The 27,049-nt window shown below is 27.9% G+C and overlaps 2 protein-coding genes across 2 annotated transcripts; both read left to right on the top strand.

Annotated features, from left to right (window-relative positions):
- Positions 1-4,940: 4,940 nt before the first annotated feature.
- Positions 4,941-5,534, top strand: LOC107164893 (leucine-rich repeat-containing protein 51-like). Its single transcript, XM_015512889.2, has one exon. It carries the CDS (start codon positions 4,941-4,943, stop codon positions 5,532-5,534), a length of 594 nt encoding a protein of 197 aa, XP_015368375.2.
- A 3,387-nt stretch (positions 5,535-8,921) lies between these two features.
- Positions 8,922-19,572, top strand: LOC107164904 (uncharacterized). The gene is made up of 6 exons (XM_089216909.1): positions 8,922-9,239; positions 14,054-14,182; positions 14,260-14,432; positions 15,802-15,909; positions 17,879-18,005; positions 19,340-19,572. Exons 3-4 carry the CDS (start codon positions 14,270-14,272, stop codon positions 15,906-15,908), a joined length of 270 nt encoding a protein of 89 aa, XP_089073035.1. The 5' UTR covers positions 8,922-9,239; positions 14,054-14,182; positions 14,260-14,269; the 3' UTR covers position 15,909; positions 17,879-18,005; positions 19,340-19,572.
- Positions 19,573-27,049: the final 7,477 nt, after the last annotated feature.

Raw genomic sequence — 27,049 nt, 5'->3', positions numbered from 1 at the left:
CTAATATCAATGTTAAAGAAAATCCATGAAAATTACATTAATAATATTTTTGGGTTTAGTTTAAATCATTAAGAAGAATGCATAATTAATTCAAAAATAATAAGTACTGACCTGATGAATACAAAGAACTTGAATAAATCTTGAATTGAAATAATTTACAATCTTATATTTATTATATTTGTACTTGAAAACAATTTCTTTTTTAAGATTTTATTATTATTTTTATTTAGAAAATTTTATATAAATTAGATTAGTTAGAACATTTATTGACTTATATCTAACCTGTAGTAGATGCTATAAACAGGTTAATGTTAATAGCGCCCGCTACTAGTAAATTTAACCAGATACCAATGTATTATTTACTGGTAATAAATATCTTAAGCAACATAAACTTTTGTGAATATATTTGATGATTAACTTCAATTCAATAAAATTATTTATAATCTCATAACATTTAACAACAATAGGATCAATATTTAAATCATCAAACGGATAATTAAAATTAAAGCTCAATCAACATTGAGATAATACAAGAAAAATTTTCGTTAGAAATTTTTTTACCTACATATGTTTATGAGACATCCTATTAAGAAAATATTATAAAAAGAAAAATTATTAGTAGCTTTATTTGCAAATAAGTGATTAAAAATTTCAAATAAAGTATAACGGAGGACAATGGTCTTTTTCTAAGATAACAAGAGTATCTTTTAAGAGGAAGCCGTAAAAGCATAGCATAATTAGGTCGTGCTTAACATAAATGTAAAGATATTTAGAATCGAGGAAGACTGTTGATTGATAATATCATGCAATACAGTAGACTTCGCTTATTAGACTCACGGGTATAAGGTTCAGTCGCTTATTAGATTTAAAATCGTCTAGAATGGTCCGGACTTATCAAAATACATTTTAAAAAAATCGGTTATAAGACTCAAATTTCGTAAAATAAATAGTAGAAAATGAACTTTTTTGGTTATAATTTAGAAATAAATTGGTATTGAAAAATTAAATAATATTCGTGTTGATTATTTCTAGCTACTGTTGGTAGGTACCTTATAAAGTTATAACGTATAATAATTGAACGTGCATTGAAAGAATGGTTCGTAAAAGTTAGAGATAAAGATGCTCGCGTGTCAAGTCCTTTGCTTCGCCAAAAAGCTGAAGAATTGGCAGAAAAAATGGGGAAGGTTAACTTCAAAGCGAAAGAGGGGTGGTTTCATAGATGGAAAAAAAGAAAAAATATTAATATTAGAACAAACTAAAATTACAAATTTTTTTGAAAAATAATTTTTTTAAATAAATAATAAATACATTATACACACAATTTTTATAATATTTTTATATGTAATATTTACCTATTATAATTTTTTTTTTTTATCAGGATTATTAAATTTATTTATTTATTCAATAATAAGTATGTAATATGTAATATGTGCTAAAGTATTAAAATTGTACTACATATGTAGACATTGACTTTTTTTGAGATATTATTTATAGACAACTGAAATTTTCAATTTTTCTGAAAAATTTTTTTGAAGTGTCGATAAAATTTTTTTGGTCCTATCAAAATACTTGAAAATTTAATACAAAGTTTCTCATAAGTTATAGTGATTAAAAAAATATAAGAATACATAGGCACAATTTTTTTTTATAAGTGTTTATAGTTCAAATTATTACGAAATCTGTCGAAAATGTGCAAGTAATTTTGAAGTTGAAAAATCATAAAAAATTTGTGTTTATAACTAAGGATTAAAAATACAACACTAAGTTTTCCATATTTCCTTCAAGTACCTATAGAGAAAACTCGAAGCAGCATTATAGGAAAAATGTTTTGAGCGTTTTAAATTTTTATGAAATCGCGTAACGATAACGATTTATCCTCAAACCAGGTAAGTATTTTATATGTATATCTATGATAATATAAGGTATTATGAATTATGATAATTACATGCAATGTTTTTGGAAAAATTGATTAATCGTGCCTTATTCAAAATGCGTCCTAATTGAAAAATAATATATCTGTTTCAAAATAGAATACCTATATGACAATATTTAAATATAATATATCCTAGACTGACAAATCATCTCCATCCAGAATCTGAAGAGTTGGAAAGCGACCTTTTTCCGTCTACCGAGTAATATGTATAATAATTAAGTGGCAATTCCATCCTAGTGCCGGGTGATATAATATAGAATTACCAAAATTTATATACCTACCCACTACGATCCTTATTCCTTAAAAAACATAAACTTTTGCAGTTACCTACATATCTTATGTGTTATCATAATAACACTGTTATGTACAATTTCTTGCACGCGCGTTAACATTTTTCTTTCATGAAATTGTTTTCGTTGAATAGTCTGGTTGTTGCACAGATCATTTCATTATACCTTTGTCGCGATCGATAGTCTCTAAGACTTGACAAGAAATATTTTTGTGTGGCTCGCGCGGAGAGGCGCGACCGAAATATATGGCTCACTTTTCCACCCACGTTACTGATTTAATTGACGCCCGCCATTTATATTTCTCATATTTTCTATAAAATTAGAAACTAGGTATTTAAAAATAATAGTAATTATAACATAAAAGTATAACAAATTGTGTTAAATATTCTATCTATGGATAATATCATGAAATAATCGTTAAAATTAAAAATACATAAATTCATAGATAAAACATTTAATATAATTTTTCATACTTTGTATTTATTGTGTTATGGTTATTATTATTTTTAAATACCTAATTCCTTATTTTATAGAAAATAAATAATAGAATATACGAGGAATATTATAGTGGCTGGAGGATACGTGGGTTGGTGAGCGTCAACTAAACCAGTAGCCTTCTCGCCCTTGCAACACTATATCAAATATTTAACCTTTTGTAATTTTGAGGCACGATTTTTTTTTTTTAGGACCTAAGACCGTTCATTATGCGGCCCTTTAAAATTCCGATCCATGGGCCTTTGGTGTATTATGCGGACACTGAACTAGTAACAAGACAAAAGTAATATTCCAAAAGTGTCTAAAAATACCTATAATACATTTTTACCTTATTGGTTCTCTGCAGCATACGTCGATCGTATTATATTCTTTATTGACCCTAATGGCCTAATTCATTAACGGTCTAAAACGAGTAACGACTAAAACTGTCTTAGAATTTTCAACAAAATAAGTAATAATGTTGATTTATTTTTATTTTCTCTCCTGCATTTATAATAAAAAAGTTAAACTCGCGTCTAATTATTGATAAACCGTTCAAAATTATGTTAACATAGGTACATAACAAATAATAGAGTACCTATTAGAGATTAGAATTAACAGTTAAGGTAAAAATTCACATTTTTGGATGTGGATGTGGTATTTAACTACCAAAGCCGAATTAATAAATACGCAATACTATAATTAAATAGCTGCAGAGATTTATGGAATAACAAAAAACAAAAGTTTCTGTTAAGGTTTATATCGTTTAGGTAATAGATTAAATTAGTTATTTTATGTTGGTATGACAGCAACAAATTAATATCATTATGTGCCGCATATTCGTCTATTGTTTATTTCTGCTAGCAATTGATTATTCATTAAAGAAAATTTTTTACTATTTTCTATTATTACTATCCGCAGATTTAAAATCGAATTATTTATTTTATTAATTTTTTTTTAAAGTTTTATCGTTTTTAACACCATTAGGAACTGAAATACCAAATATTAAATAACGAATTGAATACAGTTTGAATCATTAAATATGTCGGGTTTTTTGCACGAAATGCGAAATAGGTGTTTATAATTTAATTGTTTTACTAGTTTAATATATTATATTGATGTAATGATATAATATTTTGTATATTAATTTGTTTATATATTTTAAGCCATATGTAGTGATGGCCAAGAGTCAAGACTAGTTGATTGAAGTTTACTTAATAAAAATACAATATGAAGTTTTATTATGATATTTATTATCTGATGTATATATATATATTATATTATGCCTAAATATTAATAATTTTAAACATATAATTTTTAAATTTATAGAATTGACATGGGTTCGACCTTGGAGTTATAGCTATATGCATGGGATCCTAAATAATATAATATCAACATTTACATATGTATCTCGTATTCTCTTTCTCGTGTATGGTATCACATTTTATATTTATAATATCTATCTATATATCTACATGTCTCTTGCAGTCTTACATAACTCATAAGTAGTATCATACTGATACATAGGACTCTCAAAACATGTCTACCGTGAAAAAAGACATATCGTTATACTTCACACAACTAACAACTTCCTATCGGCTTTCAGTTTGTTTAGAATGTAAATAACAAGATTTACAAGTCGCTCATAATTTGCATGACCTCGTCTATAATAATTGTTGTGTTTTTTTTTCGTAAATATTTTTGGACTTTGATGGTCATATAACTATATAGTATAGTAATCGTCAAGCTAAATAACGTAGGAAAAATGTATCGAAAATAAGACATCTAATTATATGGTTTTTAAGGAATATTATCCTTCTTACATAGAAGAAACATTTAAGTAACTAAAAAATACCCATTTAAATTCTGAATTAAGTACCTACATAAAAATATTCACCAAATAATTTACAATAAGAACCATCTTTCTCATTTGAAGTAGAGGAGTTTGTATAGATGTTTAGGACACCCCTGTCTCTTTAAGTAGCATTAAAAAAATTCGAAATATCAATATATTATTTAAAAATTACAAAAATTACAATTTGAATTTATTAATAATTAAAGAAAAAAATTAGGACCAGCATGTTTGGTGAATCACCGTGTATATTATGGATTCTAAAATTATTTTTTAATACAATAACATAATATATGTAGGTTGATCCGTTGATATGAGAACAATTATTAATAACATTTTATAACAAAATATTAAATCACGCGCAAAACAACAAATTCCTATACCGACAATAATGAAGTCGACGAAAGTGCCATTCTCGTACAAACGGGCTAAACCGCTGGACCTGTCGTTCGAAGACCTGGAGTCCCTGGTTCCTAGCTCACTGCGCGTGTTCTCCACGGGGTTTGTAAGTTCGTACCGGATGTTGGGCGTGCCGGCCCAGCGCAACGGCCGGTACAAGACGGCGTCGCTGTTACTGAGCCACAACCGGTTGACCGGTGGCCTGAAAGACATCCGGCTGCTGGTCGACAGGCTGTTCCGGCAGCCGGACGCACTCTGCTGGCTGGACCTGTCCCACAACCAGCTGACCGACGTGTCAGACGTACTGCTCGGGTTCCCGAATCTGAGTACGCTGTACCTGCACCACAACCGGTTGGCGAGTTTGTGCGCCGTGGCCCGGATCAATCGGCTGCCCAAACTCAGGTCGTTGACGCTGCAGAACAACCCGGTAGCCGAGTGCCACGGTTACCGGATTGCGGTCCTGTCCGTGTTGAAGCGGATCACCCGGCTCGATTTTGTCAGCGTGACGGACAGCGAGAGGCGCCTGTTGCCACCCATAGCTTTGGGAAGTTTCATCAAAGACTATTTAATGCCCCAGAAATTTTGATCGACTGCTGAGAACGATGTCGTACAAATAAGAGGTCGGTCACCGGAATATTGAAATTTCGGAGTCGTTTAGTGCCGACGGTAAAGTACAATAATAATAATAATATCATTAGATGACATCAAATAAACTACTATGGAGGGACGCGCAATAGGTCACGGCGACGGCGGCAATGCATTATTAAAATATACACTAACAAGATGATATGTTGTAACACTTTACTACAGTCCTGCGTTTTATAATTATTTTGTCGGCACGAAAAGGATCAAAAATTATTTTATGAATGTCAAATTAATCAATGTAAATCCTTTAAAAAAATAACAATAAATATAACGACTGAATTGTCGATGTTTAACGTTAGTGAAACGATTATTATTGTTATTTCATTATATTATTATTGTCAATGAAAAAAATACACAAACCCACGCTTAATAATATAGGTATAAACTATAATATAATAATATGCAATGTATATAATTATGCAGCCTGACAGAGCGTGTAAGGCCGTATATCATTTGCGCATCGTCTGCTTATCTGTAGGTAATATACCAAATTATCGTACATCAAATGCGCATCGATATTTTAAACAATAGAAGAGTTCTATATAACCATATTAGGCGTAACTAGACCTTAAAGTTAGGGGGGACTTCAGCCCTAGAATTTTTATAATAAGTAAATTAAGTGGTGGGCTCCGTCCCCCCACACCCCCCAAACACATTACATTCATTGATTATACATATGTAACATAAATGTAAGTTATTATTTTAAAACAAATGATAAACGAAATGGTATTGAGGTTAAATATTTATATAGGTTTTAACATATTATTCCAATTTACAGCTTAAGCCTCCGCTCAGTGTTAGAAAATTATAGTTATTATATATATAGTAGTTTTATGTTGTAAAAACTACACAACATGATAGTAAGATACGTCTTACACAGTTACACGGGATCATTACATACAATAATATAGTTTAATAACAAAAATAAATAATTTTTTTACAAGATATTAATAAAAAAAAAAAAACGATATTTTAAATTTAGGTTTAAAAATTTTACTACTTATTTGACGGGAATGTGGGACTAGGAATTATGACAGGGGGGGCTAAGCTATATATTTTTAGATTCTGAGCGGAGCAATGAATGTATTGATTTTACCAAGATGTGTGTTTTTTTTTTTTTTGTGTCTGTCATCACGTTTTGGGGCAGTAAAAGTGCTTCGATTTTTTACTTCAGTACCTCGTTCGATCAGAAAGTGAAACTAAAAATTAAGGTAAAAACGGGAAATTTTACGCACACTCATTTTTCGACAAAATCGATTTTGGTTTTTGATGTAACTTTAAAACAAATGACTATAGAGTATAGATACATGAAATTTTCACCGAATGTTTATATAAGCATATTCTATCCACCATGCAATTTTCAAAAAATTTCCACTTAAGTTGAACTATTCATAGGCATTTGAAATTTTCGATCATTATTAGTTTTTTTTAAATTATTATCGATAAAAATTTATTTGTTAGGCAGAAAAGCTTGAAAATTTAATACAAGGCTCTTAAAATATTGTTACAATAGCAGTTGAAAAATAAAATAAATTCATAGTCACAATTCTTTTCTATAAGCATTCAAAGTTTGAATTTTGACAAAATACGTAAATATCAAAAAAATTCACAAAATATTTTAAGCTAGAAATTCATAAAAAATTTTCTTTTTAAATCTAAGATTTGAAAATTTAATACAAGATTCCTTAAAAGTTTTTCAATCTTTATCAAAAATAAAAAGTCCACCGGAAATTCAAATTAAATTTTTATGAGCATTTGAAATTTAAATTTTTACAGCATTGGATTTTCACTTTTAGTGATTTCTTTATTTTGGTGTAACTCTAAAACAAATGACTGCAGATACTTGAAATTTTCACTGAATGTTTATATAGGCATTTACTATATTTGATACAATTTTCAAAATATTTAGATTTGTTTTGAGTTGTTTACTAATTTTTCAACTTTTTTGGTTTTTTTTTCTATAAATATAAAAGAAATATATTGGTACAATTTTTTTTTACAAGCATTCAAAGTTTGAATTTTAACAACATATGTAAAAATCACGAAAATCACGAAAATTCGCAAATTATTTTAAACTAGTAATTATTAAAAATGTTTCTTTTTAAATCTAAAATTTGAAAATTTTTAATAATCTATAATATATCCTAGACAGATAAACCGTCTTCGCTCAGAATCGTTTTTCGTATACAATGATATAATATCATTGGATTCAAATTTAATTCCATCCATTACAGTAACCCACTACCCACTTGTAACCTACTTGACAGCAGAGCGACATCCACGACTTACCCGCCGTTTTATTAACAAATTCTGAGCGGAGCAACAAATGTATTGATCTTACAATGATATGTATATGTGTAGTTGTTTGGTGTGTCTGTTATTGTCTTTTGGAACAATTCAAACACTTCGGTTTTTTTAACAGCACATTTTCTGATAGGAAAGTGAATTTAATTGATACTTTGAGGGTATAAGTAAAAAATTCCTAATATTTTTCAAAAGCGTCAAAAGAAACAAACAACAAATTAATGAAAAACTGAGATTTTTACGTCTCTTTTACGCAGTTTTCAATAAAACCGATTTTGGTTCTATGTGTAACTCTAAGTTTACAAATTATCTTAGAGCTAAAATTTGTTTACATCCAAGATTTAAAAATATAATACAGGATTCACTTTAACTGTTCTACTATACATTTAACAAAAAAAAAAAAGATTAATGGAAGACAATTAAATTTTTTACGAGCGTTTGAAATGGTGCAGACTGTGCAGAGGTCTCCTATAAAACTAAAAAAAAAAAAACCGATGGTTGAATAAGTAGTTAAAAAAAAGTCAATAGGAAGTGTCACTACGGGTGGCTTCTCCCAACAACTCATAATATCATTGTACATTTTCCTATAGTTTTATTGTACCTTAGGGTACTGATTGTATGTTTCTTATAAAAAAATTATTTTTTAAAAACGAGCGTTTGAAGTTAGCTAGACATTATGGTAATCGCCCGTGAGCTTGAAACAAGCCCCCTTCCCCCATATGATCACACGTTTGGTGCAGAAATCTGTAACGCATTACACATGTTCAAAATACAATAGTATTATTATTTTCATGAGGTACCCAGGTACTATTATAGATTATAGATAGATACAAACGAATAAAAATATAATATTCGTGGATATTCTCGACGGGATTCGTGACGCCATCTAGCGGTCGGCTTCATTCCGATTGATTTTTATTCATCGTGGTGTTGCTGCGTCGTCGGTTTACGCTACAATAATGTAGGTACGAGCAGGCGCTCGGAGTCGGCCACCCGCTTGTCACAAGTGCTGCGCTGTGTAGTCGCGGCACTCGGGTGAGCTGCAGTCCCCAGTCGTAGACTGAAAGTCCATACATGGTGTCGTCGAGTTGGCGCTGGCGGCGGACGGTAGCAAGACAGCAGCAGCAGCAGCAACAACAACAACAACAATAATAATAATAATAATAATATCTACTGCAGATCAATAAAAGTGTTCGTGTTTTCTTTTCATCGTTGCATTTCGTCGCGCAAAATTATTGCACCGTAATTCGTATCATTATATTATAATTGCGTACAGGTAGTTGCAATACCTGCAGCGTGCATTTCGGTGTATGATACAATACATATTAATATACGCACAAAAGTGAGTATTAATTATAATTATTTAAGTTAGAATTATGGAAATAATTTTTAATAATAATAGTACACTAGCTATATCTGTATTGTACGTAGAAGTGCATAATTATTATTATTCACTGTACATGGCTGAAGTATCGTTATAAATAATACGCTCTCGTTTCCCGCCTAATTACAAATTATAATATTATGTACGACAAGTATAATTTAATTTATAGTGTCTAGTATGGTGCCCCTATTATTTTATGATTATGTTATAATATATACATATTGTGTATAATATAACAATGAACACAATCAAAAGATCATACATTACGTCGTCACTTGTCATCTAGACAAATATTTTACTTTAAATTAACTATATGATATATTTTTATCTCAATTTACAATGAAGTTTAAAATTAATAATAATAAAAAAAATGTTAGGTGTATGTTACTACATAGCTTTACGATGAGAACAATTATTACATAGGTGCATATTATATGTAATACAAAATTCATATTTATTTTCAATTAAATTAAATAGAATATTACATAGGTTTTTTAGCTTGTATAATATGATGCATTTGATATGGTTTTTATAATAAAATGATTAATATGTGTTATGATTTATGACTTTATGAGTAGTATAATATTATTGTATTATTAATTCGGTGATTTTTAAATACATATTACATATAACTAATATTATGCAGCTATATTTTTATTTATTTATTTAATATATATATATTTTTTTTTAATTCGTAATTAAACAATAAACACTAGATCTTTGAAAATTATTTTCCTTATATTTAATAATGTATATTTTTAAAATTGGTACTATAAATACTTTTAGAAAGTAGTTTTTTTTGGTTTAGAAAGTATATACCTACCTCGTAGGCACCTGTGTAAATTTAACAGTGCATGACACAATTAAGTCTTTGTAATTGATATGAAAATCTTGGTGAAGGGCATACATATTGTGTTATTATATTTGTTTGTGTATTTAACGTTCTAAAATAAGTGTTGACGTTTAATCTTTGATTATAACAATATTATTATATATTTTTTTATATTTCATAATTTATGTAATATGTATAAGGCATTATGTTTTTATATAAATGTAGATCATAATTATTTTTAAGTGATAGTTAGGTACCTAATAGGTATTTTACCTATTAATTATAAATGAAACTTAAGTAAGAGCTAACGGTTAATTTTAATTTTTTTTTTTTAAGTCGAATGTTGACAAAACTCAATTTAAATATAATATAAGACCAGGTGTCTAACTTGTTAAATTCAATTTCACTTTTTGATGGGTTAGGTTAATAATTTCCGAGAGAATAGGATCCATGAATGAGCCACAAGTGCGCTTAATAAAACCCAAATTACGCATATCTTTATTCTTTATCATTTCTGTGTGAGGGGAAAATTTTAAATTGGAGTAAAAAATAATGCCTAAGTCCTTAAACTGAGATACATCAAGCTCGATATTTAAATCAGAATAGAATAATGATAATTAATAGGATTTTTTTTAATAATGATTTTAGCGAATTAGAGTACCAAATATGGGTATGAAAATGTACGTTTCATATCTATTCTATATCGTATGATTTTAAGTTAATAGCAGAAGGTGAATCGCCAATAAATTAAACGATACCAAATGTATTATTTATAGTAATATTATTATAGTAGATATAAACAAAATACGAAATACCGACCCAATATCAAATTATCAAATTAGTTTCTAATTACATCTTACCTGTACAATTACATTTTTAATCCAGGATAGATTTTAATTTGTGCGTCTTCGCAGATGTGCCTGATTAAATTATTGCTCGGTTTTTGACTGATTTATTCACACTTATAACATCTTATATCTTATATCTAAATAATATCTTAATTTAAAACATTACAATTAATAGATTTTTATATTTAACAATTGATGGTTCTTTGTATACCTTATACAATTAGTACATATACGCTTAGTGAATTTTTACTGAATTTTTTAAGGTTTTCAGTGTATTGTTTAAGTTTTTTAAATGTATTCAATTCTCACAGCCCTACTTATCAGTTATATACACATGGTCCCAAGAAATTTTCCTCTCGAATAATTTTAAGAAAAAAATACAAGTGGTTTTAGTTTATAGATAAAAGGTAATAGATATATTACGCGTGTATTGACATTATACATGGTATATTGAAACCAGCAGATAAGATACCTGTAACGTTGTAGTTGTAGTCTATATAAAAGTGGCTATTATAGTTAACTATAGTCAACTAGTTTAGTTTTCACGTTATGTTAATAATTTAGTAGGTACCTATTATAGATATAGAATATATGGTGAGTAATTGAGCTGGTTAACATGTGTGAACTGACCGTTTTTAGTTCAGAAGGTTAAGTACAGAAATGTAATGAACTAAATCCATTAAATTTGATTTATTCAATCAATTTACGCTTCCTAACCATCATATTATATACTATCTAGAACTAAAACGGCCAGCTAAACGCGCAGGTCTGGTCACAGTTTTTTGGTCAAGTGTAATTATTACAGTTGCTCATGATGCTCACTAATTTATGAACGCCCAGAGCTGAACACTTAAGTCTTCTAAAACATTTTACCGGTTCCTTAACAAATATTATTGGAATAACACGTACTGTCGTCTGTCATAGTGCCAACTAGACCTAATAGTTACAAGGAATACAATAGAATAAAATAAAATTACCAATTGCCAACCATAACTATAGGTACAAAACCGATCATAACTCTCAGATTTAAAAATTATTAGGTATTAAACATTAAAATTGTAATAATAATATCTATCGTATTTTTCTTTGATACAAATAAAAACGATTAAGTTCATATATTATTAGTATAAATAAGGTATTATACATTATACAAAAAGGTTAATTATATATATTATATATATATATTTTTTTTTATATTAAAATTAATAACAGAAAAGGAAAGATAATTGTATAATGAAGATAATATACTAATAATAACATTTAAGTATTTTTTTGTATGTGAGGTATAGCTGGATATGATGGAACGAAATTCACATTACTTCTCTCAGTACTTACTTAATATTCATTTAAAATTTTAGTCTTTAGGTGTCTTTTTTTACCAGAAAAAAACTAAGACCTGGTGAGAACTGTTTAGCACAATACTGGCACCCGGTAGTCTTTAGATGCCTATATGTGTAGGTATAAGGATAATTGAATTTCCAAAAAAAAAATATTACATTAATGTCTCAAAACTATCAAAATACCCTTTAAAAAATATTATTTATGTCACATAAACGCTTATCAATTGTTTTAAAAATCGGTAAAATAAAAATAAGGATTAGGTATAAATATATTATATATACGATATGAGATGAAAATGCACACTCTTTAACAATAGCATTCACAAATAGTAAAACAAACAAACCGTAAACACGCTAAAAAAATATCTGTTCAGTTTTATCTTATAATATATATAATCATAGACCTTATACTTTTATTTTGTATAAGGTCTATGTATAAAATATACATATATTGAGGAAAATGAGTACCTATACAAAGAGAATAAATGTCAAAATATGGCTGATTATGACTACGTAGGGGAGTAAAAACTAAAAAGGTCCTTGTCGTACTTATAATTAAGATTTTTGTGTAGACTATAGCCGTTGAACAGCCGCTCTTTTGTTCAGAGCCTTATTATATAAATAGGGCTTAGAATAATGATTTATATAAACCCAATTTGAGTCTGCATAGTGCATACGGATTGGTTCTCAAGTGATTTATGTGGTATGCCCGATGCATAGATAGATTTAAGCATATTAATAATTAATATACAAACAAATAAGTTCCCAGCATTGTTTTAAATATTTATTACAATTAAGGTTACCAACTTTTTAGAATTAAATTTTAATTTAATAAAATAATTATTGGTGTGTACTATATTTTGTTAAAAATTAAAAATTAATAACATTATAACTTTATAGTTGTTAATTTAAAAAAAATTATTTTTTACCTAGTTCAGATAAAAGTTAGTCATAAAATTGATTCGAACTTTATAGAAGTTATGTTTAAATTAAAGTTATAACTTACATTGCTTTGATAAATTTCCATATTTATATTCCCTGTAGAATATAATATGTAGGTACAATTTAATGCAGCTTACACGTGACATTACGTTATTGAATTAAAAGTTAGTGATAAATGTATAATAAACTGTTCCCAATTCTTTATTGGTATGTATTAGTATGTTAAATTTTAAAATTTTGTATTATCGCTTTTCATTAGGAAATAATAATAATAATAATATAGGAAACGACTATAGTTATAACAATTTAAGAAAATATAATTTTATAAGATTTGATTAGATTACTAAAAAAAAACGGAACTTAACCAATATAAAATGACAATAAGGAAACTATTAAAATAGGTTTTATTTGACATAGCTTATAGGTATCAGGTATGGGTTATGGAATTTTATAAAAACAATAGTATATATTATAAAATTTATCAGTTTTACGTTCAAAATCCAATTCAGTTATTTTTATACATTTTTTTTGGGTGAGAAACAATCGTATTACGTATCGCGTGAGGTACCTACCTACCAACCTACTCAAAAAAATCATAGTTAAAATCACCTAATATACTTATTATACAAGTACCTATGCTAAGTCTATCTATCATTTATGTTATTATAATAATAATTACTGTTATCTAAACTAAACGTAAGCATTTTTATTTATATTTTTTTAACTGGCATTATTATTTAATTCAATTAAGTACTTACTTCTTTAAAAATAAAAATAATATAACAAATACCTTTACTATTATTGTTACAGGAAAAATTATCAACTATATGATATCATAATTCATCGTGAAAAAGAGGATATTTTAAAAGTTCTTATCAGTGTCTTCAACTAAGTTATATTTTTTAATTTAATCTCCTGTTGTTTTGTTTTTTATAAAATGTAAGTACCAACATCGTGAATATTTTATATTTTTCTCGTATATAAAATTATATTAATATGCATTATTATATTTTCAGCATAATTAACATGCAAGAACATCCAACTGATTGGCTTATGATCATCGCAATATGTTTCATAACTAGTTGTGTGTTAATTGGTATACTGTGTGTTGTTTGTTGTTTTTGGTCTAAATGCTTATTATTCAATTGTTGCCGACCAGTTTATAACAACACTTTTATTATAAGTTATGGTAAATATTATACGCATACAGAAAAGTCGTGATATCTTAAATCTCGATAACACGAAAAGCCATATAGGTATCTTGAAATTTTTCAACATTTTTAAGTTGAATCTATATTTTTATTCCCTTCGAGGTTTGAGTTATCTAGACTCGACTGTAATAGGTATTTTAAATACATAATTATATCCTCAGACTTAAAATGTATTATGAATTTAAAAATGAATAAGTATTGATAATAAGCTAACGATTATATAGTATATGACCATTGATCGATATTATTTTTTATTTAGGTAAAAAAAAAAAATAATAAATTAATCTAATCCAGTAGAACTATTTTTTCTAATCTAAATCAATAATGGTTTACATATTAGAAATTAACATCTATATTTAACCTGATTAGACGTACACATCCTGGCATAGAGATTGTCCTGCTTTTTAGATCTGCGCTCCCTTTTTAAATGGTCCCGTTTTTCAGCATTCGTTAAACCTCGTAAAATATTTAAATATAAAATCTATAATATTATTCTCCAAATATTTATGATTATTACCTGCTATATCATATCTAGCCATCTAGGTCATTAACTGTTTTCCCATTGGGGACTTGGAATAGTAATTGGCTAATATAGGTAGGTACATTATTTTTATCAATATAAATTATAATAACATTATTAGGACATTCGTTAACCGCATCTACATAAATATAATGTTTCTCTACTATTAACAAAAACCATAATGTGAAAATTTACATCAGAGGATAAATTTTTATTGTAAAATTTGATTTGGATTTTTTATCACATGAAGTATACAAAAATTGCTAAATCGTAAAAAATTGTAAGAAAATGCAATATAAAATTAAATAGGAAGATTATTAATGTAATTAATTATTATTATAATGTCACATAATATTCGATTAGATATGCCTGGTATCAATAATAATTCACAATGTATAAATACTTAACCCGGTCTTTAGAATTAAACTTATTATAATACAAAATAAAAAAAAAACGGCGTAATACTTACGCCACGAGTAGAATATTCCCTTAGCGAAGTTTTTTTTTAGTTTATATAATCTTTAATATGACATGATACGTAGTTGGTATTTGTATTATATGTAGGTACCTATGTATAAAGTTTTTTGAATTTAATCTAATTTATTAATTTATTGTTCTGATTCATTAAGTATAGAATCAGCGTATACCTAGTCGAGAATTCGAGATTATTAATATAACTTTGTTATAGGCTGCCTGTTGGGTTGATCCTAATTAAAATAATATTTTCCTGTTCAACTATCGCGAGCAAATTATTTTCTTATCGACTTATTTTAAACTTTTGTTTATGCATTGATTGATTACCTAAATATTTTAATAATTATTTCTAGATAAACCGGATGATGAATCATTGAACTTACCACCAGAAGACACAAATAACAGTACTTGTTATTCACCAGTACAAATGAAAAAAATAAAACCATTTGAAGACTTTTAAGGTAAATAAAATAGTTTTAATTGCAATTTTCTATAAACAATTTATAATTCAATGCAGTGAGCAGTGGCGTATGCAAGACTTTTTAATAAGGAGGGGGCTTTAAAATAAAAAATTCACTCAGCTGTTTCAAGAATCAAGATAAAGTTTGAAAAATAAAGTTGATACTTTCTTAGTCATATAGGTATATTAGTGTTGTATATATATAATATCATATTTATAGACTATGGTTGTAATAATTAAGTAAAAACACGATTTAAACGAATCTAGGAAAAAAAATCCCCAAAGTTATACCTAATTGTTGGATACAGCTGTCTAAAATAATAATTAATAATAATAAAAATATATAAAATTTGAATGATATAACTATTAGGTATAATATTATTTTGATCACACAGCTAGATTACGCAAAAATTAAAAATAATTATGATAATAAATGAACAAAGAGATGTCTAAAATAATAATTAATAATAAAAAATTGATATTATTATTGTTAACTATAATATGTACATATTTCTCCTAAATATAATATACTATTTTATACCTTGAATAATAATTTCTTGTATGTTTTGAGGTTTTTTTGGATTATGATAACTTCGATGGTTTCTAATGGTACGTTTAATATGACTTTCCTTAGGCAATTCAGCTAAAATATCTACTGCCACATTTTCGATTGCCTCTGAAAATATTTGGCCGGGAGTATAATTTGACGCTAAAGCTTTATTTTTAATTTTCCTTTGAATTTTTATGGCAGCTATAGCTATACATATATAAATTATAATAATTTTTAATATTGATAAATTAGTATATACCTACCTATTATTATAAACTGGTAAGTGCCATTTAGTAAAAATAGTACAGTAATTAAATAACATAATGTTTTAAATTAATTCATTCATTTTATAAAATATATAAATAATGATATTATCTATACGAGAAAAAGTGTTTTTATTTAATATTTAAGTCATTATAAATATAAAAAAATAAAAAATACTTATTAAAAAAAACGAAAAATTAGGGACGTATAAATATAATAATTAAATAAATTTTACCATTTCGATCTGCAGAATGATTATGATCGTGGATTTCCCGTGGATTTTTAATTGTATTTGATGTTTTTAAAATAGCTGGACACTTAAACGAACTATATTTTGAACATCTCCATCTGATAAAAAATTTAGGTACAATCTTTTTGACGTACGTAAGTAAAATCATTAAAACAAACTTTGTCATTTCCTTGAGTGGATTTAAGGATTTCCATAATTACACAGTCACAGATATAAAAATTACTCAGAGACAAGGTACTCTACACTGCACTATGTACAGGAACTATAGAAGTATACTGACTGTCTAAGGTTATCGTTATCGTTAACAATATAGGCCCGCAGTAATATATAGAACAACAATATTTTTCTAGACTTAAGAAATTTTGTTTCGATCATTTTATTATTTTCAATTGTACCTACTACTTTAATGATTTCGATACGTAGATAACGTCTTTATGTGTCGATAATGCGATTAACAGCTATTATGCGTTCTGGACTCAAACTAATTGGTCAGTCGGTATAACATCGTAATCGCGTTTATTGAGAGGACGCTACACCGACATATTTTGTTTGTCTCCGTTTAGGATGTACAATTATATTATATGAGTAAACTTTGCAAACTCGACAAAGTTTTGGGGATTTTTTTTCCGGGGATTTTTTTTCCGAATACCGATTTAAACACTAAAGACTAGAAGAATATATTAAAGCATGGGTAAATATAAAAGCAAATAAAAATAAATAATAATGTCAATATTGTCAATGAGGGGGGCTTCAGCCCGTTAGCTACACTTCTGCGTACGCTATTGACTTAAAGTTTATACCTACCTACATAATATGTATATTTTTTGATAATCATTTACCTGAAATAGATTTGTTGTAAAATAATAACATATTTTATGAAATTTGTTTTAAAATTTACATTTACAGAATGATAAACGCTTATGTTGCTTTTAATATGTGACAACAAAAAAAAATTGTCAAAATGCAACGAATGTTCCTGATCTCAGTATTACCTACATAGTACATATACAAATAAATCATAATAATAAGACAAGTGAGTTATATTTTAATTTTTTCTTAGGTATATTTCATCGTATATGATGATAATATTTGTATCACAAACTATTTAGACATTACAATTTAAAATTTGGTTATAGTCAATAAAGTACTGAGTGAACTACATAGGTATAATAAGACTGCAGATATGTCGTTTTTAGTTTTAATCAAAGCTATTAGATCGAATATTGGATGTGTAACTAATAATTAGTTATAGTTCAACTACTCTAAATTATTCTAAATTCCTAGTTGAGTAGTATTGCTCATTTGTGGCAAAAAAAAAAAAACTAATTCGTTGCCCATTTACGAAAATGTATCTACGTAAACATTTTATAATAACGACTTGGTTTAATTCATATACCTACTTCAAAGATACATACGTTAAAATTTGTATTTAAACAAATCTAAAATAATAAAGGATATTAAATTTTACCACCAAGAATATATATTTTTATTTATTATAATGAACTAATTTATTTTTTTCTCAAATAATAATCAATTAGGTACAGAACTTTTCAGATTATAGTCAATAAATAATAAATCGGAATTTTTAAAAATAATAATCAATTATAGGTGTAAAATTTTTTTAATTGTACGCTAAATATACAAAACCATACACTATACAAAATCTATAGATTCAAAGAAATATAAAAATAACTTTGTTTTATGCTATAACATGTGCGGTTTAATATTAATATATTACCCATTGAATTAAAATATAACACTATCCGTCACACAGACTCATTCATCCACTTGTAATCTATACTATACTTACGTGCTTTTTTTACAATTATAATATTTATTACAAATACAAATTTTGGGCCAGCAAACGTCAGGCGAGACAGCTATAGTTACTCTTAATATTTGTGTATGCCATTCTGGCACTGCGATTATGTTCCACCAATTTTTTTTTTTGTTTGTAGTATATTTAAATCTTTTGTTTATAATTACTTTTCATGAGAAAATAATATGTAGTACCTATGTGTTGTTATTATTTTGTTTTTATGTATCCCGCGATGTACCTACTCAACTTATGAGCTCTTAATTTTATATGGAAAAATTTAAAAAATAAGCATACGTACACGAATTTTGATTAATTGAGACACTATTTTAATCATCAATGATAATATATTATAGACATAATTATTACATGGATAATACCTATTATTTGGTTACCTATACTTGGTTGTTTTTCTGTTCTTAATAATATTTATGAAATTAGTTGAGATAAAGCCAGTGTCGTAACCAGGGATGTACACTTGGAAAATGCCATTGCTTAAGTTTTTTACATAATACTATATGGTAGATAATATGGTTTGATATTTTTTTCAGGATTCAGAAGTCAACAAAGATATTTCATTTATTCAAAAACAAACAATATTTTAACAATTGATTAATATATCGATGAACTATAAAGATCTCAGTAATAAATACTATTGTTATTTGTTAGGTAGGTACTGGTGTATGTTGTATTATTATACTACATACCCACTTACTTTTGACTTATAAATTATATTTAATATTTGGCTGGTGATTATATTATTATATATATATATATATATATATATATTTATATATAAAATCATAGCAGGGGTGGGGGTGTGGATCCCCCATGACAATTTTTTCAATATCCATGATCTTATAAAGTTACAAGATTAAATTAAATTTTTAATGATCAAATAGTGGGTGTAAATCTCCCTTCCCCAGTCGTGACAAAATCTTCTAAAATATATTATACAATGCATGCTAAAACCTAAAAGCCTAAAAACCTTGAAATTATTAAAGAAAGTTAAAAAGTAATATTATTAATCATATTATATTATATACTTATCTAATGGTATTATATAATTATATTTTTAATAATATTATTCGCTTACCTATCCCTATCTATGATATAAACAGAATCTATCTTAATGCCTATGTAATAATATATAATAACTTTTAAATTTCTTTGTGGCCAATTATTAAAATAATATTTATCTAATTTTGTTTTAATATCTATTTATTAACATTCATTAGTATTAGTGTCAGTTTGCATTAATTACGCGAAATAAAAATTAAATGTATTTTATTTTTAAATAGCTGTAGTTTAGAATTAGAATAGACTACATTTTTGATATTAAACTAAATTTATATATTTATTTAATAAAAATTAATTTTATATGCCTAATACCTCAATAATATGTATTCAGAATAATTGGCGTAAATAATCAATAAAAATGTATATAATAAATAATAATTCAGGAATTTTCCCAAAGGATATCTACATATTTATATCTAATTATTTCTATATATTACCGTGCTTTATTTTATACTCTTAATACTTAACGATTTTGCTTCTGTGCAAAAAAATGTAAAATTTTTTAAAAATAATTGTTTATACAAACTGGATGTCATTCAATAAATGCGAGATTTTCAAAAATGTTTACTTATTAGTTATTAATTATTATGTTAAGGTTTTAGTATATTTTTTGTTGTTTTCTTTATTATCTGTATAATAGTTGTTCAAACATTTTATTTTATTATCTGTTATATGTCCGGGTGCATGAACAATATTTATTAATTTAATGGACCAATCATGACATCATGTGACCACTAACTCATTATTGATATTTGATTCGTTACTGTACAGTGATTGTACATGCAACCCGGTATAATAGTTATTATAATTTTAAGTATAATTATATAAATTTCAAATCATAACAATGATGCTTTGCCTGACATATTATGCATATTTATAGTAACTGAAATAACAAACCAAATTACATTATTTTTATATAGGTTACTACTTATACATATAAGTGCGAAAGTGACCCGTCATTTGGTCCGGTATATTATATCCGGAGACATTTGATCCTGTACAAAAAGGTAAACTTACACTTTGTACTATCTATTGTTTGAGTTACATAATCCGAGGACACTTTATAAGGTGAAAATAAATTAGTAAAAATCGATCGTGGGCACTTTGTACGGTAATATTAAATTGGTAAATATCGATCGTGGATACTTTGTACGGTATAAATAAACTAGCAAAAATATTTTACTAAAAAATATCCGGCTAAAAAACGTCCGGTAAAAAATATTATAAGTATAAATATAGAATAAAAATGTATATAAATTAGAATTAGAATTTTAGAAAAATAATCTAAAATATTGTAGGATATTATAGAACAAAACTATATATATATTATTTTGATAATTCCAGTATATCATGTAGTATGTATTATTAAGTCTGAAACAATATAATTTATAATTTATATAGTAATTGATTATTATTCTTATTACTTATTATAATTATAATTTATTTATATATTAGTATATTACCGACGTTTTTTAGCCATTGATTATTATTTTTATATTTTTTTACCAAACGTTTTTTAGTCGGATATTTTGGTACAGGGTCTGTTTTAACCGGATCAATAGTCACCGGATATAAATTACCGGACTAAATGACATGGAACTAGGTGTGAAGGGCGTAAGTATGATAAGAAAAATATCAGCCTGGTAGCATAAGAAGTATGTTTAATAAGCACTGCTTACACTTGAAAAAAAGGAAAAATAAAAATAAATATTAATATTATTATAATAACAAATTTCATTTCAAATTAAATCATTGACTACTTTTTTTTTGTTTTCAACAATAATAAAAATAATAAATAATTTTATGTTTAGAATAAAAAGATAAAAATCTTGACGAACACATGTTTTGGTTGTCGTCGTCGTCGTCGTCGATTGTTGCATGTTGTAAGACGATGGACAATTTATTTTCGTTCTATTAATATTTGATATTGACGCGTCGTGCCGTGGTGTAACATGTTCTGAAACTGCTTACGTGAGCTAATAGACACGATATACGTACAATGTCGTAGAGGGGATGTCGTATTTAAACGCAATTTGTAAGCACTTATGATTTTGCATACACCACGGTACCAAACGGTTTATTATTATTTTTATTTCCGATAAAACGATAACCGACGGCTGAGTACATTTGTGCGATTGCATTGCATTGTTTGAATCATTCAACGTACATGATTATTATTTTTGTATTAGTATTTTAAATAATAGATTTATAATTGACTTGCAACTTGCTATTGAATTTCCAATACACTATAGTTATTCTGCTTACACTTTCCCAAAACACACGCTACGCCACTGTTTAAATTTGCATACCAGACTACAGTCACAGTCGAAATGTTTAAAAAATAAATTGAGTGAGTATAACTTATATGAATATAATGATTCAGGTACTCGGCAAAAGCTAGATGTCACAAGCATTGATAATATTTTATTATTAAAAAATGTATAAATATGAAAGCAATATAATTAGTTAATCGCATCGTTTCAAAAATCATCTGACGATAAATGGATCTTAGTTATCCGGAAGACCGGAAAACATGAGATATGAATCTCAGTTGTCAAAAAGAAGTGTTTTATATTACGTATATTCAAAATATTTATCATTACCATCATATATCTGTATCAAATTTTTGATCTATATAAGTCAATAAAATACACAAAATACGCTACAACCATATTTATAAGCCTACACAAATTTGAAGAGTTACAATTTATAAAATTATATTTATAGATGAATTGACCATTACAAAACGTAAGACATACTAAAAACATGCCCCAAAATGTATGGTTGACACTGTTGAAATGTTGACAGTATATGTATAGTACCTATAATCTATAAATCATATGTTAAATATATTATATTACCTGAATAATTTACTTGAATCAAACATACCATGGAAATATGTCTTAACTTATAACTTAAGTCACATACCCACGTACATCTTTAAGTTGGAAAATTATATTCTTTTTGATTACCTATTTAATCATACCGTAATTATTTTTCATGATTAGTAGTCACTATACGTAACTTTATAGACGCGGCCTTTTTTTTTTTCTTATTATCGATGACGCTGCCGGAACTGCTTGCGCATTACGTCAACAGCGCCGCCATCGTTTATTAATAATAAAGAATATAAAGAATATAAAGAATATAATAAAAATAATATAATAATATAATAAAAATATAAAGAAATAAAATATAAAATATTATTATTATATAAAAATTATATTATATAAATAAATTATATTATATAAAAATTATATTATTATATAAAATAATATAATAATATAATAAAAATATAAAGAACCAAAACCAACAATAATGACATTATTATACACTAAAAATGATAATGAATAATTACAAACATGCATACAATATTAACAAATACTATCCTCCTTTGATGAGCCGCTGAGCCGACTTCTTGGGCCGACCGGAGTCCACCACCCTTGCCATCCCGTTCCAGATTGCCCCTCTTTCCGCGGTCCTCCTTCCGTCACTTCATAGCTTGTCCGCTAGGCTTCTTCTGCCTGTCTGGCCCTCTCTTCCTCTTCTTTGAGAGTCAGGATCTGTTCAACCATCTTGTAAAAGATGCTGAACGTCTCCTCCGCGTTGTAAAGAACATTGGCCTTAACTGAGTGATCCAACGGCAAGTCCTCGAAAGCAGGGCCGCAGAGAATGGCCGGCATGTCCTTAACAGCTGGGGGGTGGCCTAAGCGCCCGCTAAGATCCTACCTTAGACCGCTCCAATACTGGCACTCAAAAAGGGTGTGGTTAACGGTGTCTGCGTCACTGTTGAAATGATGACAGCACGTGCTGTCAGCCCTACCCATCCGGTGTAGGTAATACTGGAAGCAACCATGGCCCGTCAGTGCCTGGGTCATGTGATACGCCAGAGGCACCTCCGGGATCGTTCTCCCCAGCCACCTACTGATGTCCGGGATCGCTAGCCGTGTCCACGATGCCTTAGTCGTGGAAGACCATCTAACTTGCCACTGAGCGACCGTTATCCTCCTTTCTTCCCTCTTGATAGTGTCCTTGGAAAGGGGGGGGGGGGTGGATCCCCAGGAAGTGCTAGAGCGTGCGTCCGGACCCTAATTCTTAGTCTCTCTTTCGCTAAGAGATCAGCTGGAGGCATGGCGGCTAACAACGGCGAAGCCTCGTCTGACACTGTCCGGTAAGCCCGGATAACCCTTAGAGCAGCAGACCTCTGCGGTCGAATGAGATTAGCCCTGGTTCTAGCGGAAGCTGATACAGGGTTAATCCACACAGGAGCGGCGTACAACAGCTGGCTTTCTACCATCGAACAGAGAAGCCTCCTCTTCCATTGGCTTGGACCGCTTATGTTGGGCATAAGCCTAGCCAAAGCGAGTGCTGAGCGTGAGGCTTTCTTGGCAACCGTGTCCATATGTTTTGCAAACGTCAGCCTTTGGTCCAGAATGACCCCGAGGTACCGCAGCTGCTTATTTATCACTATTGGGTGTCCACCTATCGTCAGGTTCGGTGGAGTATATGCCCATCTCCTAGTCAGCATTACGGCCTAGTATGCCGTAATGCCCCTGATGGGCAAGCTGAAGGCCTTATAAACGCAGCCTACAGACCTCTATATATTTAATTTTTTTCATCCTTATATAAAGTGGGGAAAAGGATGTCGCTCTGGCCGTACGCCTATACAGTAGTTTACGAGTGGGTTACTGTAATGGATGGTATATTGCCATATTGGTATTAAATTTGAATTCAATGATTTAATATCATTGTATACGAAAAACAATTACGAGCGGATACGGTTTACCAGTCCAGGATATTTTATAGTTTTATGTTATGTTAATTAAATTGCTATTATATTAAAAAAAAAAAAATGCAAGTACAGATAAGATAAATCCAAATCAATAAAATCAGATTTATTATGTACCTGACTCACTCAGTCGTTAATAGTAGGCATAAACAATTTATTTCTAAAGTATTAATATAAGTCATCAACGAGACAATGACATTAACTATTAAAATTAAATATTAGAATATAATATAATCTAGACATTTTAATTAGGTACCCACGAATAAAATTTTTTAATTACAACAATACAACTAAAATTGTTATTCTTGATTATTTAATATGTAATTTCATACAAATTTGAACTAAAAATAAATATAAAAAAAAACTGTGTTCATATAGTTTTTAGATTTTTATTTGCCACAGAATTAATAACTATAAGGTACTTACGTGGAACCTTGTTTTAAATTTTCAATCCTATTATTATAGCTATAAAAGTTAAACGTTTTATACATTTTTTACAACTAAATAATTGGTAAATTTTCAATTAAATAAATTTTGTCAAAATTTGAACTTTAAAAGGGTATATATAAAAAAAAACTTGCCTATGTATTTTTAAAATATGCCAACTGCTATTATTTCTGAATTATATACAAGATTTTGAAATTTTGATTGGTGAATCACATTCAGCGAAAATTTTCTGTATCTATAATAATTATTTTTAAAGTTCCACCAAAAACCAAAATCGATTTTGTTGAAAACAATTTTGCTTAGTTTTCTTTTAGTTTTTGTTTGTTTTTCTTGACGTTTTTGAAAGCTATTGGGAATTTAATCCAAAATTTGAAGCATTTTCGCTGTTCTACACACACATGACAATGTAAAATCAATACATTCGTCGCCACGCTCAGAATCTAGAAATCATATTATTAAAGTAAAATTAATGCAAATATATACAAGATAAAACAATTAAAATTGTTGATCTTTAGACATTCACGTCTATGATAAATACACAGTGAAACTTCCATACAACGAACTTCCATTTAACGAAATTTTCTGTTTAACGAAATATTTTTAAGAACTACCTATGACCTTCATTGTTAATTACACGTAAATTTATCTCCAAATAAGGAATCTGATGTTTCTAGGTATATAACAAAATAATTATTCGATAAAAACCAGTTTTTGTAAATGTTGTCAGTATCAAATTGATACTTTATGTCATAGTTCTAAAATTGTACATTACATTCTTTCGTTTTCTCTTCGTCCGTACAAAAAAAATGTCGAAACGTAAATGTTTATCTATCGCCGTTAAATTTAAAATTTTAAACGAAGTTGATAAAGATGTTAAAAAAAAAAAATATATTGCCGCAAAATAAAGTATTCCAACAAGTAACCTAACTTTTTACAAAAGAAGGACAATTTTCAAAAATAATAAGCAAACAAAACTTACAGATTATTTCTTTTAAATTACATAAATACTATAAATTACTATAAATTATATTTAAGGTTAAAAATTAAGCTACATACATAGGTGCAATATAATAAAAAAATAATAAAAAAAAAGTTGAAAAAAATACGTAATTCTATTTAACGAATTACTCTATATAACGAATTTTTTTGCTGCTTATTCGACTTCGTTATATGGATGTTTCACTGTATATACATATATATATATATATATATATATATATATATATATATATATATATAATGTAAATGTACAATAATTGTAAAAAACATTACACTGCTAATATTCGAAGCCTTGATGACTTTCTGGTTAGTTTTATGTAAAACTACGAAATATTTAAAATTGTAATTTTAGTTAAAATGTTTTAAATGAAAGTAAACAGCGCGTCGGGTGATCGGGTAATGGTTTACAAAAAATTAAAATTTCCCTTATTCATGTGATTAAATAGCGATATTTGAATACTTGAATATCTTCTTGCGCTCCGTCAGGCCCTATTATTTGTAAAATTTCAGACTCCACATTTAATTTTACTGCTTTAAACAAAAATTGTATGCACTACTGCCACTACTATCTTAGAAAAACCAATATGTTATATATATAAATATAAGTGTAATAATTTAGCAATTCAATCAAATCAATCATTGAGATAATACTCATATTTTGTGGTAGCTGCAGCGCCGCAACTACACCATTTTGGGCCTGTGTGACCCCTCTTAAAAATTGAAAATATTAACCTATTGACTATTATAAAATTAATTTTTCATTTATTTCGGTTATTCAGGCTGCATAAGAAACGTTAATGTACGATAATGTTGTGTACAAAACAAAACCGATCTATTGCTCAATCTGTAATTATTATTATAACAAAATAGTTTTATTTTATTTCTTTCTATATATTTTTTAATTTTTATCATTGGGCCCCCATTATGGGTTGGGGCCCTGGGCCCG

This window comes from Diuraphis noxia, unplaced genomic scaffold (assembly GCF_037042655.1).
Source record: "Diuraphis noxia isolate RWA-SAM2 unplaced genomic scaffold, SU_Dnox_SAM2 contig0001, whole genome shotgun sequence".
In the NCBI taxonomy this organism is placed as follows: Eukaryota; Metazoa; Arthropoda; class Insecta; order Hemiptera; family Aphididae; genus Diuraphis; species Diuraphis noxia.
Note: the sequence above shows the minus strand (reverse complement) of the source record. Positions and strands in the feature narration are given on the sequence as shown.

Excerpts from the sequence above, each read along its gene's own strand:
- LOC107164893 (XM_015512889.2), top strand. The coding sequence starts at position 4,941 with ATGAAGTCGACGAAAGTGCCATTCTCGTACAAACGGGCTAAACCGCTG.
- LOC107164904 (XM_089216909.1), top strand. The coding sequence starts at position 14,270 with ATGCAAGAACATCCAACTGATTGGCTTATGATCATCGCAATATGTTTC. Across the intron at positions 14,433-15,801 it reads CACTTTTATTATAAGTTATG|ATAAACCGGATGATGAATCA; the intron begins GTAAATATTATA and ends AATTATTTCTAG.